Source organism: Oratosquilla oratoria, chromosome 24 (genome assembly GCF_046742065.1).
Source record: "Oratosquilla oratoria isolate Oo_2021 chromosome 24, ASM4674206v1, whole genome shotgun sequence".
Classification (NCBI taxonomy): domain Eukaryota; kingdom Metazoa; phylum Arthropoda; class Malacostraca; order Stomatopoda; family Squillidae; genus Oratosquilla; species Oratosquilla oratoria.
Window position 1 is genome coordinate 42,356,802 of NC_134800.1, and position 16,893 is coordinate 42,373,694.

The 16,893-nt window shown below is 36.3% G+C and overlaps 1 protein-coding gene across 6 annotated transcripts in view; it reads right to left on the reverse strand.

Moving 5' to 3' along the window:
• Positions 1 to 2,786: 2,786 nt before the first annotated feature.
• Positions 2,787 to 16,893, reverse strand: part of LOC143038577 (josephin-1-like) — a 43,076-nt gene continuing 28,969 nt past the window's right edge. For all 6 annotated transcript variants that reach the window (XM_076207959.1, XM_076207962.1, XM_076207965.1 and 3 more), the window contains one exon: positions 2,787 to 14,972. In XM_076207959.1, coding sequence (XP_076064074.1) covers positions 14,670 to 14,972 — 303 coding nt within the window. In that variant the 3' untranslated portion in view covers positions 2,787 to 14,669. The remainder of the gene's footprint in view (positions 14,973 to 16,893) is intronic.

A 16,893-nucleotide genomic window follows, 5' to 3' on the forward strand; every position in this document is an offset into this window, starting at 1 on the left:
AGAGATAAGGAGTGAGAAGAGTGCTGGCAGATAGGATTAATCAGAGAATACTGGGATAGTTTGGGCATATGGAAGGAATGAGCAAGAGACAAGCAAAAAGAATGTGGAAGAAAGAAGTTGATGGAGTGAATTTGAGGGGAACACTGCAAATGGATGGATGGATGGATGAGGTGAAAGGGGTAGAGTTTTGGAGGAGAATTACCATCTCTGGAAGCACTTGTTTGTTGAATCCATTCAGTATGTGCTGTATCACATTCATGAGGAATGTGTTAGTGGACTGACCCCTTCTGAAGCTGTGGCAGGTAGGCAAATGATATGTGAGGTTTTACTGATTAGGATTAATTTCTCTCTCCTAGAGATTATGGAGAATAGAGTTGGATTTGTAGTATACAGATCACTCTAAGAGTTTGTTTTTAAAATGCCCTTTTCCAAATTGTTGGAATAATTTTATAAAGCAACAAAAGATTAATTAGTCGTAACTACTGAGGGGGATCTAGGATTTCAGATCACTTTGTCAATATCACTAATATATTAAATTCTACTAATCCAAAATATATCAGTTAAAGGAGATAATAAAAAAAAAAATTGGTTTGATTATGATTTATTTTGCTGGTTTATGAAGAGTGCAAACATAGAAAACAAAAGCATTTTGTTTGGTTGCTTTGACTCACATGATTTAACCAATGACTTTTCCTTATCATTCACCAATTACAAGGTGATATAACCTTTCTAGAGATACATTCTGGTCCGATTGACTCCAGGAACAGCACTACACAAACATATACATTTTTATGCTTTGCAGTGTCTCTGCTTTAACCCTTATCTGGCACAGCCAGGGACTTTCAAATTCTCTGTGATTTATTGATATGCACAGTCTTAACATGATATTTAGACAAGGGAGACATTTTTACTTTTTTCAAGCATGTATCAGTTTCAGTTACACCTGTACATAAAATAATAATGACTAATAATAATGATGATGATAACAATGATGATAATAATAATAATAATAATAATAATAACAATAATGATAATAATAACAATAATAATAATAACAATAATAATAATTATAATAACAATAATTAATGATAATAATAATAATAACAATAATAACAACAATAATAACAACAATAATAACAACAATAATAATAATAATAATAATAATAATAATAATAATAATAATAATAATAATAATAATAATAATAATAATAATAATAATAATAATAATAATAATAATAATAATAATAATAATAATAGTAATAATAATACATACATGTACCAACGGCTTTTTCCCCCTTACAAGGGAGGTAGCCAAAGGCATAAATCCACTCCCACCCATTTCATCCCCACATACTCCATTCCCATTCACCACCCCTCCCTCTTTTCTTGGCTTCTCCAGGATGACGGGTCATCCCTGCATCTCGCCCACTGCCCAGGGTCAGCAGCAATGTAGCAAGACACAGCACATCCACAGCAAGACCATTTCATTTAATCAGCAACCCCTGCCCTCCTCCATCCCCTCATACAGAAAAAGAGAGAATGGGGAGAAATCCCTTCGGGCTGCATCAAAATATCATTCACACATACTACCTCACCCCCCCATCCCCCACCCACTCCCTTCCATGCATCACAGCATCATCCATACACAACCATTCTCCACTCACCCCTATCTTCTGTCTTCTCCCTTCCTTCCTCAACAGACATTCCCCTCTTTCCCAATGCCCCTTTTACCCCATCCATCTCATCCTTGGTCATCCCCTCATGTTCACTCCCTCCACCTCTGCCTTCCACACCTCTTTTACTAATCCTTCTTCACTCACTCTTTCCACGTGTCCAAACCATCACAATACTCTTTCATCAATCCTATCTCCCAATTCCCTTTTCACCCCTGCTCCTCCTCACCTTCTCATTGCTCACTCTATCCAGCCTAGTAACCCCTACCATATTTCTCAGGCATTTAATCTCAAACACATTTAAACTCTTCCTCTCTCATGTTCCATGTTTCTGCCCCATACAGTGATGTTGGCACAATCACTCCTTCATATAATCTCTCAACATTAATTCCCAGATGTCTATTTCCCATTACACTTTTTAATCCCCCACGGCATTTACTTGCTTTTCTCAATCTACATTCTCTCTCCACCTCCACTCCTCCCTTTCCCACCACATTCACACCCAAATATCTAAAGCTATCCACTTCTAGTCTCTCTTAATACTTGCTTCCAATTTGCTGCCATCCTCTCCCTTTGTACATCACCTTACTTTTACCCACATTTATCTTCAATTTCTTTCGCGCGCCTTCCCATGCTCCATCACTATTTTCCTTAATCGCTTCTCTGATCCTACTACAAGTGCAGTGTTGTCAGCAAACAACAACTTGCTTATCTCCCATTTTTCTCCATTTTCTTCAACCACCTCGAATCCCTGGCCCATTACCCTTGTGTTTACTTCTTGCACCATCACATCCATGTATAAATTGAACAGCCAAGGCAACATCATCATCATTAATAATTAATAATTAATAATTAATGATTATAATAATAATAATAATAATAATAATAATAATAATAATAATAATAATAATAATAATAATAATAATAATAATAATAATAATAATAATAATAATAATAATAATAATAATAATAATAATAATAATAATAATAATAATAATAATAATAATAATAATTAACAATAATAATAATAATAATAATAATAATAATAATAATAATAATAATAATAATAGATAATACTAATAATAATAATTATAATAATAATAATAGTAATAATAATAATAATAAACAATAATAAATAATAATAACAAAATAACCATAATAATCATAACAATAACAACAACAACTGCTGTTGCTTTAAGTTTCGCCGACTGGAAACCTAGCCTTATAGTAGCTGGTAATGGTCCCCACCCCTCCCATAGATCTCTCTGGGAAGAGAGTATATGTATGGGACAATTTCTATTTCACCAGTGCATAGGAGGGGAGCACTCACCGGCTCTCAACTCCTTATGTATAAAGGTGAAGGAAATACAGTCAAAACTGATAGAGACCTTGAGCTTAGTCTGTAATCCCAGTGTTAGTCCCAGGTGATGGAATTAATAGGTTTCTAAAACAGGCAAAAGGGAGATAATTCTCTGATGTTCATCTTAAGGACCACCACTCACAGATACCCATCATTGGTTCCATAGGAATAGATTTATCAAACTAATATCTGTAAAAGTTTTATTTGATTTTAATATGTAGCCAAGGTTAACTAACTGTTGCCTTGAGTTTCACTAAGCAGAAAACCCACAGCCCTACAGTGGCTGGCAATGGTTTTCGGGTCCTCCCACAGATGTCTCTGGGAAGAAACTTATGTTACCAAATGAAAGTGAGAAGAGAAAGAGATTAATTACTGGTAGACAGTTCTCCATGTGAGAAAAAGTGTAAGAAATACAGTTGAAGTTGTTAGAGGTAGATCTTGGGTCCAGTCCAAAGACCAATTGCCAGCCCCTCAGGGTTGTACCTCCTAATGGAGGTGAGAGGGTTGACAGGTTTTGAAAAGGGGCAGCTTCGCTGTCCATTTTGTAAGGCCATCACATGCAAGTACCCACCATCTGTCCCCCGAGGTTAGTGCATGGCCAAAACTCACATATAATGACATGTGCAGAAGGTATAACAGAATACATTCATTATTGGCAGCACAATTAGCTGGGGTTCAATTAGGCTTCATAAGCTCATAGAATAATCAGTGCTTTGTGTAAGTCAAGAAGTACTATTGTATAAAAAAATATATATACATATATGATGGACTACATTAAGAACAATAATGACAATGATAATAATACTGTATAAGGAATAATAGTAATAATGTAGTTTCACTTTCACATTTGGTTTTCAGTACTAGGTTTTTCTTTCTCCACAACTGAACGGTCAAGCTTGTAGGATAATGGTAAGACGAAACCACCTTCTCCATTATATATGCATTCATCTGTACTATTGATATCCAATTCTAAAGTGACTGGTATGGAAAAGAATCACCTCATCCATATCACTCACACCATGCTATCACCATTAATCCTCCGGAAGCACAAAGCTGAGCCACACCTCTGCAAAGGCTCCAAATTCTCAGTCAGAACCGAGTGCTTAACACCTTACTTTCCTATTCAGTATTAATGTTCTACAAAAAGTCACTCAGAGATCTATGACAGATACCTGGATATGGTGATCCTACAAGAAGGACATGGGAGAGAATTACCTCCCTGATGTTCATCTTCAAAACCCATCAATACCCCTACCTCAATCTGGAGGTGCAAGGGTATTGTGCAAGGAACAAATATATGCTGAGCATATATTAAATTCTGTATCCAGCTCAAACTGGTTTCTGTCAAATGGTAAATGGGAAGGCCAAAGGAATGAATCACATACCTACCCAAAATAAATTCTGTTTTATAATCTAATCAAATCTATCACCTGTCTAGTCTCATTTTCCCCATTGAACTATAAGTATTACCCTGATTATTGTGGAGATAGTGAAGATACAACACTTCAGAGAAAAGGCTAAAAGCCAATAAAGAAAAACAATGAACATAATTCCAACAGTAATTGTTGCTTCGATTTTCATTGACAAAACCTGCAGTCCTACAGTGGCTGGCAACAGTCCCCAGTCCTTCCATAGATCTCTCTGTGTAGTGTAGGAATTTATGTTAAAAGTTTATAATTATAGGAGGGAAAACAGTTGCTGGTTGTCTGCTATCTTTATATGGAAAGGGGAAAGAAATACAGGTTAAGTTGAATGGAGAAAGATCTTGGGCTATGACTAATGACCAAGTGTCAGCCCTTCAGGGCTGCACTTCTAGATGGTAATGAAGGTACTGATGAGTTTTCATAATGGGCAGGAGGGAGATAATTCTCTCTGATGTCTACCCCAAAGGACTGCAAGTTGCAGGTACCAGTCATTGCTCCCAATTTCTATCATCATTATTATTATGGTTATGACAGATAAACCATATGAAGAAAGACAAAAATGAATCATACGAAAATCGACTAAAACACATGAATCTGTTTTCCCTAAAAAAGCGTAGACTCAGAGGTGACTTGATACAGGTCTTTAAAATTCTAAAAGGAATTGACAACATCAAAAGTGACAAAATTTTCACATTGAATGAGAATCAGACAAGAAACAATGGTCTCAAACTGTCCGGAAATAGATTCAATTTGGAAGTAGGTAGAAACAACTTCGCCAACCATGTAGTTAGTGAATGGAATAAACTTCCTACACAGGTAGTGCAATGTAGCTCAGTTCAAAGCTTTAAGAATCATTTAGATAAACACCTAAGCAAGATGCTGTAATGATTATAATTTATTTTATATTATTTGTTTTTGTTTTGTTATCATTTGCCTGTTTGATTTTCATTTATTATTAGTTATGTCAATTCATTATTATTTTCTATTAACCTGTTTGTTTATTATTTAACTATACTTATGCATTTATGTATTTTATTTGTTATTTACATTATCATAGTTTTTATTTGTTAATTTTTTTTTTTTTTTTTCGCATCCGATATAGATATGGACCTAAAGGTCTCCTGTCGGTATGCTCCGCCTTTGTAATCCTTTGTAAGATCAAAGTAAAAGAAGTGATATGATTACAGTATTCAGGTCACTAAAGGGGATACATTGCAGACAGATGAGATCTCATAATTAAGGATGAGAGAGCTTTAAGATGTCATGGGAACATATCAAGAAAAACCACATATCTAAAGTAAGCGAAGAAATGCAGTTTTCTATATAGATGCATAAATACTTGGAATAGCTTAGAGGGTGATATAGCCTAAGCTTGAACAATACATGAATTCAAATCTAAATATGATAACTGGAAATCAAGGATATAGAATAAGTTGGAACTGTACATGAATTTGAGGCTAGGTACGATAAATCAGAGAGTAGGAAACAAGACCCAACAAACACTGCTCCTTTCCTGTATACTACAATTAGGTAAATACACACACACAGAGGTGACATGATAATATCTAAATTGGGAGCAGGTTTGGAGAAAGTGAACAAAAAAGAATTACTGGTACAAACAGAAAAATTGACAAGAGGTTATAATAGAAAAAAAATAAAAAAAAATAATAAATAAATAAAAAGTATTTAAAAGATATCCATGTAAAAATGTAGAATTGTGGCATAAGTTGAACGAAAATATAATTCAAAGAACTCAAGGCAAGGTTTGACAAATGGCACAAAAAAAGATGGGATCCAAAGAGCATTGCTCCAAACCTGTACACTACAGCTACGTAAATATGCCCCCCCCCACACACACACACACATAAACCTATATTATAAGCAAATAAAACCTATTTAACCACCCTACCAATTATAACAACAATAACATAAACATTGATAACAATAAGTTTGACAGTATATATAGCATAAAAAAAAATCTCATGCAATACATACTGATGTCGCAAGGCTGCATCAAGTAGGGTTCAAGCATGTCCCTTGTCAATGTAACTGCACCTGTAATATACTTTTCTATTTTCATCTCTTTGTAACTTCTTAGGGCCTTCAGAATTATCTTCCATAAGCTACCTAAGAACCTGAGTAGATTAATTATACTACCCTTTACCTTAATTCACCTTCCCAGCTTCTCACTATCACCATCCCTACTGGACACTTGTACATCATTGGTAAAATCTTTTGTCAAAATTTGCCATCTTAAAGCTACGCCAACATCCTACTCACCTGCATGAACATATACCAAATTACCCACCACAAATAACCTATGAAAACTAAGTAAGGTATTGCACCATGTACTTGAATGTGTATGAGACATGTATTAAAAAGATATATTTTGATGTTTAAAATCTATGGCACATAAATGTTAGCAAACCCTAAAATTTATGAAAGACTTTATTCTTATTTCAGGGTTATTTTTGACTTATGATAGACTCATAACATTCACCTCCCTAGCACCTGTAAACTTACTATTATGCCTCACCAATAAGATAAGTTAGGAAAACTATAAAATCTATTTAAACAGCATTTCTTAATCTATACGCATGAATTTTTCTGAGGTTGTTCAGTCTGTTATATGCACTAAATCACCTTTCTTTCCACCTTAGATGAATTATATGGCATAGAAATTGTTTAAAACTTTGGTATTTATATATGGCACATACTTCCATGGATGGTACCAGCTCACAGTTTGCCTTCAAAAATTTCAAGATTTTCAAGTTTCATTCATATATTTGTCCAAATAGTGCTTATCTTGTTATAACTGTACATGCTATTACATCAGCCACCTGAGATAATTGCTAGACCTACCATTCTCTGTCCACCACAAAGAATTACTATATATTTACTGAGAGAGATTGAGGAAAACTACCTATTTATACAATATTATCATATTGTCTGCTTTTCTTGAACTTGCTTAACCCTTCCACCCAGTGAAAGTATTTACAGATTTTGTTCTGGTTAATACCAGTTAATCATATTCATCTGAGGAGTTAACGCAGGATGAAATGGGGGTTTCAGCTAATCAAGGCCCTATTTCATTCTGTGTCTTTCCCTCCTCTGATATCAGCAAGACCATAATCTGCAGAAAAGATCTCTGGGATAAAGGAGTAAAAAAAAATCATACAAATACACACTTTACACAAATTAAAATGATGACATTGCAATACAGAATAAGCATTTAAAACCTTCCTATTCATACAATTAATCAAGAATGAATGTATGTATGTGTGTTTGTTTACCTTGTGTTTTCTATGATTGAGACATTTTTTCCATTTGATCAGCCAATACCCACAGAGTGAGATATTTAGGCTCTCATACATGGGTGCTGATTGCATACAACATATGCACTCAGCACCTTTGGGACATAAGTTCCCTATTGACCTGAGTCACACACAATTCTTCTGCAGTATGTTTGGAAGATGAAAACCCCCTTACATAGGAATACTGAATCACTTTTTAACTCTTACTATCCCTGCTTTCTGTTACATTCTTTAAGACATTTCTGTAACATCCCTAGGACTCCATTCCCCTACCTTAAACAACAGGGAAGCTTGAATTGAGGTCAATAAATATATCACCCCCATATTCACTACATGTCATACTTTGTATCTTTGTTAACAATTCACCACCATCTCTGTTATTATAAATAGCATTATGCCCTGTGTGTCATAAAAGGCATACTATAAGGGTCTCTTTATCAATCAGGATCCCTTTCTAGCCCAAAACCACTAAGCTGAATAATTCTGTTTGGTATCAATCTGAACAAAAATCTGACAACAATATATTTTGCTGCAGTTATGGGGTTGAATTTTGTACATACCATTTCAGTTTTAACATATTTCATGTCTACCGTCTTGTCTAAAATTACTAATGATCTCACTAGTGCCAGGCCCTGTTGTTTGGCTGATAACATTAAGCTGCAGATAGACTCTCTGACAAACCTTAAATCTATGTTAATTAACCCCTCCAGCCTATTGACATACTTTGTACTATTCTATACCCACACAAGATTCTAATCAGAGGTATCCCTTGTCATGATAAGATTACATGTATATCTCCTTTCTTCCAAAAGGAGATTAGCAAAAGCCTCCTTTTAGAAGCTCTGTCTTTTGTATGTAATTATACTCAAAGTTGTCTTATTCCCTCTTGACATCTCATGCAAGTTTATGAGTTCAGAATTAGACATATTTTTTTTTCTTCTTTTCCCAATTAAAATACATACCCACATCTCCTGTTGTATACTTAAAGAGCTTTCTTTGTCCATGGAATCTTTACTGGCTTGAATCACACTAACTTTTTAACAGATACTGTTGACTGATGACTAACAAAAGTATAGCTATCTATTCATTCAACCTTTTTTGAAACTTCTATATACTGACGAAATGCTTTGACCAGATGCCTGACTCAGAATCCTTCCTAATTCCCTTTTTCACATTAGCTGTTTTTTACACTTTTTCCCATTTGGTCAAAACTGCATATACTCATTTCCAAATCTCAAATATTTGGACAAGATGTTTATATCAAATTGAATCCATCCATCATACTCACATATACCAAAAGGCTCCCTACAAGTAAAGTGTCAAATCCTTTACCCATCCCACACCCATTTGTTCTCTCCAGTCTAAGCCTCAGAAGCACTGAAGCAAGACACAGCACTTCCACAGCATGATCTGACAGCCAAAGCTGGTTCACCCATACTATTTCTTTACATGGTGACTTCACTCTAAACCACTCCAGAATTTACAGAGCAGACAAGAAGAAATCCCTTCAAGCCACATCTACTCTCTCCTCACACCTACTTCTTCTCCCTTCCCTGCATAACGGACATTGTCCTTGTATCCATGACTCACCCAATCCACCCATCCATCCCATTCTTGGTTGTCCCTTCAAGTTCACTCCATCCAACTCTGCCTCCAACTCTCTTTTTGTTAATCTTCCTTTAATTGTTCTTTCTATACACACTGGGGTCTTGCAATTCAACAGGGTTAGGGCAGTTTTCAAGGCATTGAAACATGATTTGTCAGAACACAAATCACTATCTTAGCAGACAAACTAAGAAATTTATGCTTTTTTTGTGTGATTTGAATATCAAATTGGCAAGTTTAGATGTTGAATTAAGGTTCAGGGATAAGAATTTATTGAGGTCAAATCTGTGTTCTCAAAACATGGGCCATTGAATTGAGTGACCCCCAGTGTACCCATACCATATCAATATTCTTTGATCAACCTTAAATATCAACTCATTATTCCCAAACTATCTGCCTGCCTCATCTTCCTTTTATCTATCCAACTATATACTGAGAGCTTTTTCCCCCTTACAAGGGAGGTAGCCAAGTCAGAGATACATACCTATTCCCGCCCATCTTATTCCCTTCCTCCACCTCCTCCTTTCTCACTCTATCACTTCTTTTAACCCTCACTCTACATCTCCAACACATTTCTACCATCATAACTCTGGTAATATAATTTTAGAATATTCCTACTTAGAACTTAGATGAAGTCTTTAGTATCTCATGATTTATAAAAGTGAATGCTGACAAAAAAGCCAAATATTCACCTTTATCTTCTATATTTACTGTTCTCTAGAAGGTCTTGGATCCTTTCTTATTCCCGAGTGTTCTTTTCTAATTCATGGTATGGAATTGTGGACGAGTGTTTCTGCAACTCTAGCTATATCCCTGATATACTCCATTATAAAAAAACTCCAAAGCTAAGTTCTTCCATCACTCAGTCTACCACATTGAACCAGTCTTCAATCACCAACACTGTAGTTTAATTTCTTTTACTCTATCTCTACTTTCCATTCCTTTAAAAAAAATTAGAATGTGTTTGTCAAAATTGGCATACTCTCCATACATATCCATAACTGCAGCACTGTAATTCACACCAATAAACAATGAATGAGATTTAACACAGTTTCTTCTTGTAAAATATATCATCTGACAAAAATTAAAAAATAAATGAATAATCAAATAAGCTAACAGTAATTACCATTTCCTCAAGTTTTCACAATTGGAAACCCACAGCCCAACAGTGGCTGGCAAGCCTCAGGCCCTCCCACTGATCTCTTTGGAAAGAATATCTAGACTTGTCCGTGTTGTATTAATGTGGGATAGTGGAGGGGGCATTGGGAAAAAGGCAATTATCTGTTGACGGAGGAAGGGAGACGATGGAAAATGTGGGTGAGTAGAGGGTTGTTGTGTATGGATAATGATGTGATGCATAGAGGGGAGTGGGTGGGGGATGAGGGGGGGGGTATGTGTGAACAATGTTTTGACACAGCCAGAAGGGATTTCTCCCCGTCTTCTCTTTTTCTGTACGAGGGGAGGGAGAGGGGGGTCATCAGTTAAATGAAGTGGCATTGCTGTGGATGTGCTGTCTCTTGCTACATTGCTTCTGATCCAGGGCAGTGGGCAAGATGCAGGAATGACCCATCATTCAGGAGGAGCCAAGATAAGGAGGAGGGAGGGGTGGTGAATGGGAGTGGAGTATGTGGGAATGAAACAGGTGGGAGTGGATTTATGCCTTTGACTTTGGCTACCTCCCATGTAAGGGGGAAAAAACACTTGGTATATGTATGTATGTATGTATATATGTATGTATGTATGTAGTTTCTAAGTCACAGGCTTACAGTAGCATAATTAGGGTAGTAGTTACTGGGTGTCAGCTCTTCTTTCTTGGGAAAAAAAGTGGAGGAAATACACTATGCTCAAATGAATATCAAAAACACTGTAACCTAAAAAAAACCTGCACAATGATATTTATATAAACCTGTATCAAAAGGCATGTAAATAAGTTAGGCTAAAAAACCCTGTTTCATATCTGTCTTTTATGAACTACCGTCAATGTCCTGTTATATTACCCTTACAGGAAACTCGTCTTTCTCAACAAGTGACTTAAAAAACACTTCTTTACATTGTTTGCAATCAAGTTTTTAAGGAATACCTTCACTTATCAACAAATACTGCTTTGGATGTCCATCCCCGAGTCCAATCCTACAAGTCTAGTCAGTTCGCCTTAATAATATCTATTATCTCGAGTTTAACCAACTGGGACCCCCCTCCCTCACTAGCTGGCAATGGTCCTCAAGCCCACCCACAGATCTCTCTGGATAGAAATATTAGACTGTTATATCACCATGATTCATCATCCCATTCCCATGCAGTGGAAAATTAATATCCCCTGATAGAGCAAGGCCCTGTCAGATGCAGCAAGCCGGTGGGTATTTTAGGCCATTGTTGTGTCACCTCCCTGCCTGGCCAGGGTTGTCGGGAACCAATGCAGCAAGCCCCCAGCAGGTCCCAGGAATTGAATTCATGAATTCAACATGGTATCCACTGGGCTATCACGTGGCTCTGGACTGTTATCTATGTTGCCTTAGTCTGGGAGTATTTCTACTGCCATGAAAACTAGAAGTGGAGCAGTCACCAGTTGTCAGTTATCCCAATGGTAAAAGGTGGAGTAAATACAAAACTGACACAGAAAGAGATATCAGCCACGATCAGGACACCAAATGCCAACTCCCAGGGCTGCACATTTAAATGTAGGTAAGAGTGATGACAGGTTTTGAAAAGGGGCAGCAGGGAGACAATCCTCTCTGACGTCCAACTTGCAGGATCACTCCAGGTGCCTACTGTTTGTTCCTGAGCTCACTGACAAATTATTCAATTCACATTGCTTTACTTTTACCCTTTATCAAACATAATAACTTTTTTTTCTATATTCACCTGTTATATAATTCTACTTCTGTGTGAGTAACCTCTACCCTGTAAAGGATTAACCATATTTTTATTCCATTCTTTTTTAACTAACATTATGCCTATCCTGATTTTTTTCTTCCATTTGATCATTATTTTCATATGTAGGCATGACTCTTACCCAATTAAAGTCTGTCAAAATTTCTTTCAACAACGTTCCTCTGATGACCATGAATTCTGAAACCTAACCATAATATGAAACTGTTCTCATAATGAACCACACTGAACACATCAAGAACAAGATCACTTCTACATTTCTTCCCTGTACACTACTGGCATCTGTTCAATGTGCATTAGAAATGATCCAATTCCCCCTTGCATCTAACTATCAGACAAATATATACTAAATTCACAGGCCAATTAAAACTCCTAAAGTCATTTACTTCACATATATTAATTTTATGGTCAATATGTATATGTATATATAGATATATATTTCTTTTCTATGTCAATGCCACAGCACAAACTGCTAATCAATGTCTGGGAAGAAGTTCCTTCAGTTATCTTCCGTTGATTAATTAATCAACATGGGACTGTTCAAAGGTCGGGGCCTGAGGCACCAGGACGTATGTGTTGGTAATGTCCAAAGCCATGAACTGACCTAAACAGCGCTGTTACTCGAGCCTAGTCCTCTCACATGCTCAGTCGTTTACCCACCCACCAAACTGATTAACACCAAAGTCTGCAACCACGACAGACCAATTACTCTGCTGCTGAACAGACTAATGAAAAGCCCATTTCATTTAGATAAAAGTACAACTAAACCACAATATAATGGTCTTCTCACTATCCCAATTGGTATCCAATGAATTGGTAGTTGTCGCAAGTCTTCATCTTGGATTATACAGAGAGGTGTTGTGTACAGGTCATTTAAATAGATATATATCTATGGCAATAAAGGAGTAGCAAACAACAGCTGGAAGGTACAAAGTGACCTAGAGAACTTGTCTATAAATGACACAAAGTGTCCTGGGGGAATAAACATACATACATTCATGTATATACATATAAATAAGTGCATGAATATATATATGAAGTGTTTCCTTTTCCAGGCCGTGAAGACCTGCTGGATAGCTATGGGGCTGTAGCATTTCATAGTACTGAGGTAGAAATGGGGAAATTGTGTAATTTTTCACCACACCCAATGCTTAAGAGGCCAGAATTTGAACTCGGGTCAGACTGATCTCACACTTTCTGTGCCAGTGCCTTTACCCTACGGATGTTATGGCCTCCTTGTATCTGGTACAGTGACTCGAAGGAATCCTCTGTTATACAAGAACTATAATCTTTTAGAGCACCACATCAAAAACTAGCTGAACCCACTGTGATCAAGCAAACTATTAAAATTCTTTTGTGTTCTTCAAAGTACCGAAGGGTCAAACAAGAAATAATCATATTTACTTAAGCGATAATTCTACTTCCATGTGGACTATAGAAAAATATAATCATAATATAGTTGTAAACAACTTCAAAAATGTATCATCCATTATTTTTGTGACAATCTTTTAGTGAAAATACTGCATTTCATAATTTTGTATTATATTCCCCTCTCTTTTGGTTTTAGGGGTGATACTGTATATCGAAAAAGACAAAATAAAATAGTATACATATACATATATATGTGTGTGTGTGTATATATATATATATGTATATATATATATATATATATATATGTATATGTATAGTTTTAAGAAGATAACTTTTAAAAATATCATTAAAATTTTGTGACAATCTTATGAAAATCACTGCTTTCCACTAAGTACAATTTTGTGTCATATATTTGAGAATGTTTCAATATCTCTGTGTTTACCTTGACATAAAAATATAAACATAATTATATTATTTCCTGATAAATGTCAAACTTATGTCGACCTTATGAGCTTAACACATTCACAATTAACACCAAATATTTTATCCATACATGGGCTAACTCCCTTTTCCCAAAGCATGAGTATTATTTCTATGCCCAGTACAACTCTTATAATTTTCAAGGAGCAACACATATATTCATACTGATCTAAAAAAAAACAAGAACACACATGATAAGAAGAGGAAGAAATATGGCTAAGTTTAAGTGTCCCATTTCTTGAAATTATGAAGCATTTCAATATACAACCTGTGAATATCACAGACAAACCTTACAGTTAAAGGAGACTTTCATTCATAAGCAGGCATGTCAATATAATCCTATATATTCTTAAAGACTGGAAGTATATTCTAAACTGGCAGTGTTTTCATTATATTCTGATATATTTTTCACTGTGCCCCAAAAATATCTTTCATGGACACATCATTATGAAGTCTTTTTGACTGATCCAAAGCCAAGAAATTTTAAGAAAGCCATTCTCAGTTTTGCTTCAACAGTGAAGATTATTTAACACGTCGGACAAGTCAGTCAATTTTACGTATTTTCCTTGCCTACTCTTGCCTGTGCTTCTAAGCCACCCAAAGGCTCCTGATCAATATATGTGAATCCAGGAGAGTTATACCCAAGACTCTCGTCATCTCTGGATACATTGTGGTGCTCACCCACCACTCCGTTCTGTATGTACGAATCGTGATCCTTCATTCTGTCATTTGGATCCCCCAACCAGCTCTCTTTGGACCAGCTTCGGCTATGCTCCACCTCAGGAGTAACTACGATGAACAATTCCTTCTCTTTACAACGTAATTCATCTCCTAAGTACTTCAGCAATTCAGCTCCCTGAAAAATAACAACAGCACTATAGTACAGGAAAAAGTTTTTTTTTTTCATGGCAGATTACTCACTTCTTAATAGCCAACAGTAAAGAATAAAATGTTAGGATGGAAAACAGAGTTCTACAGGTTCAGTGCTAGCACCTATAACATTTCTTATCTATGTTAATGACAAGATGGAAAGTATGACAAACTTTGTCAACATATTTGCAAATGATGCTGAAATCATGAGAAGAATGAAAAGATTAGACTGCTGCCAAAAAATCGACACCATATTTGCATAGAGCCAAGAATGAGAAATTAATTTCCACAGCAAAAAAATACCAAGTATTTGAAATAGGCAAACAATCTAAAAGATCATCTTTAAACTATTCCTTGGGAAGTGAATCCATTACAAAAGCAATAGAGGAGAAAGATTTGGGAGTGCTGATAAAAGACAACCCTTCACCTGACAGACATCAACAGGATTGTGGGACATATGGACAGCTGCAGAACATTAAAGTGACTTTTTGCAATATGGATGAAGAGATGATGAAAAAACTCATAGAAACCGTGATTTATCCAAGACCAGAATACAACAGTTGTATGGTTCCCACAGAGTGAATTATATAAGCAATATCAAGAGAACAAAAAAGGCTGCAACGAAACTGATTCCCAGTCTGGCTGATAAACCATACAATCTATCGATCTATCTATATACCAAGGGCAGTGGATAGGATGCAGGGATGACCTGTCATCCAGGAGGTGCCAAGATAAGAGGGAGGGAGGAGGGTGGAGGGGAGTGGAATATATAGGAAATGGAATGGGTGGGAGTGGTTTCTATGCCTTTTTCTTTTTGGCTACCCCCCGTGTAGGGGGAAAAAGCCTTTGGTATATGTATGTATGTATGTACAAAGTAGGTAGCCAACCATACAATGAGAGATTAACCCCTAAAATACGATGATAACTATGTTGGCATTCTGAGGTGCAAGTGAGTATATGAGGACCCCAGCATTGCTATCCTGATTATATTTATTTTGTAGTTGTAGATGAGTGACCCCCGTATTCTGTGAACAGGTTTGATCGCATTTTCTGCAGTTATAAACATTCTGGATGAAAGAGAATGAGTATCACAGCTGTAACTTTATATCTTATAATGTGCATTTTGTGATGCATCATTGTACACCAGGCAACATAACGTGCCTGATGAAGAGGTTAACAGCACTGGAGCTACAAACATTGAAAGATCAATGGGAAAACATTCAGGTTGCTACAGGGGATAGCCTACATTGACTAAAAAGATCTTTCCATTTGGGATGGGATGGCTTAAAAGGTCATGAGAACAAACTGAGAAAGACCTAAAGGATGTTAAAAATACAGTTTCCCACACAGATTCATAAATACCTGGAGTACCTTAGAAAGAGATACTGCCCAAACTGTTACAATACATGACTACAAATCTAAGTATGATAACTGGAAGTTGGAATCATACATGAATTTGAAGCTAGGTATAAATTGGATAGTAAGAGACAGGCCCCATGAGCATTGTTCTTTTCCTGTATACTATCTATTTACCAAGAGCTTCTTCCCCCTAATAAAGAAGGTAGCCAAGTAAAGCACACACCCACTCCCACCCATTCCACTCCCATCCACCATCCCTGCTTCCCTCTCATTTTAGTTCCACATGGATGAAGGGTCATCCCTGTCTCCTGCCCATTGCCTGGGTCAGAAGCAAAGCAGAAAGACACAGCACATCCACAGCTTGGCTGCTTCGCTTACATAAGAGCATAAGATTGAAGGAGACTGCAAGAGACCATAAGGCCTACACTAGGCAGCTACGTATCCATCACCACCTGTCATCCCCATCCATAAAGTTGTCTAACCGTTTCTTAAAGCAACTGATAGTTTCAGCGCTTACTACATGGTTACTAAGTTTATTCCATTCGTCG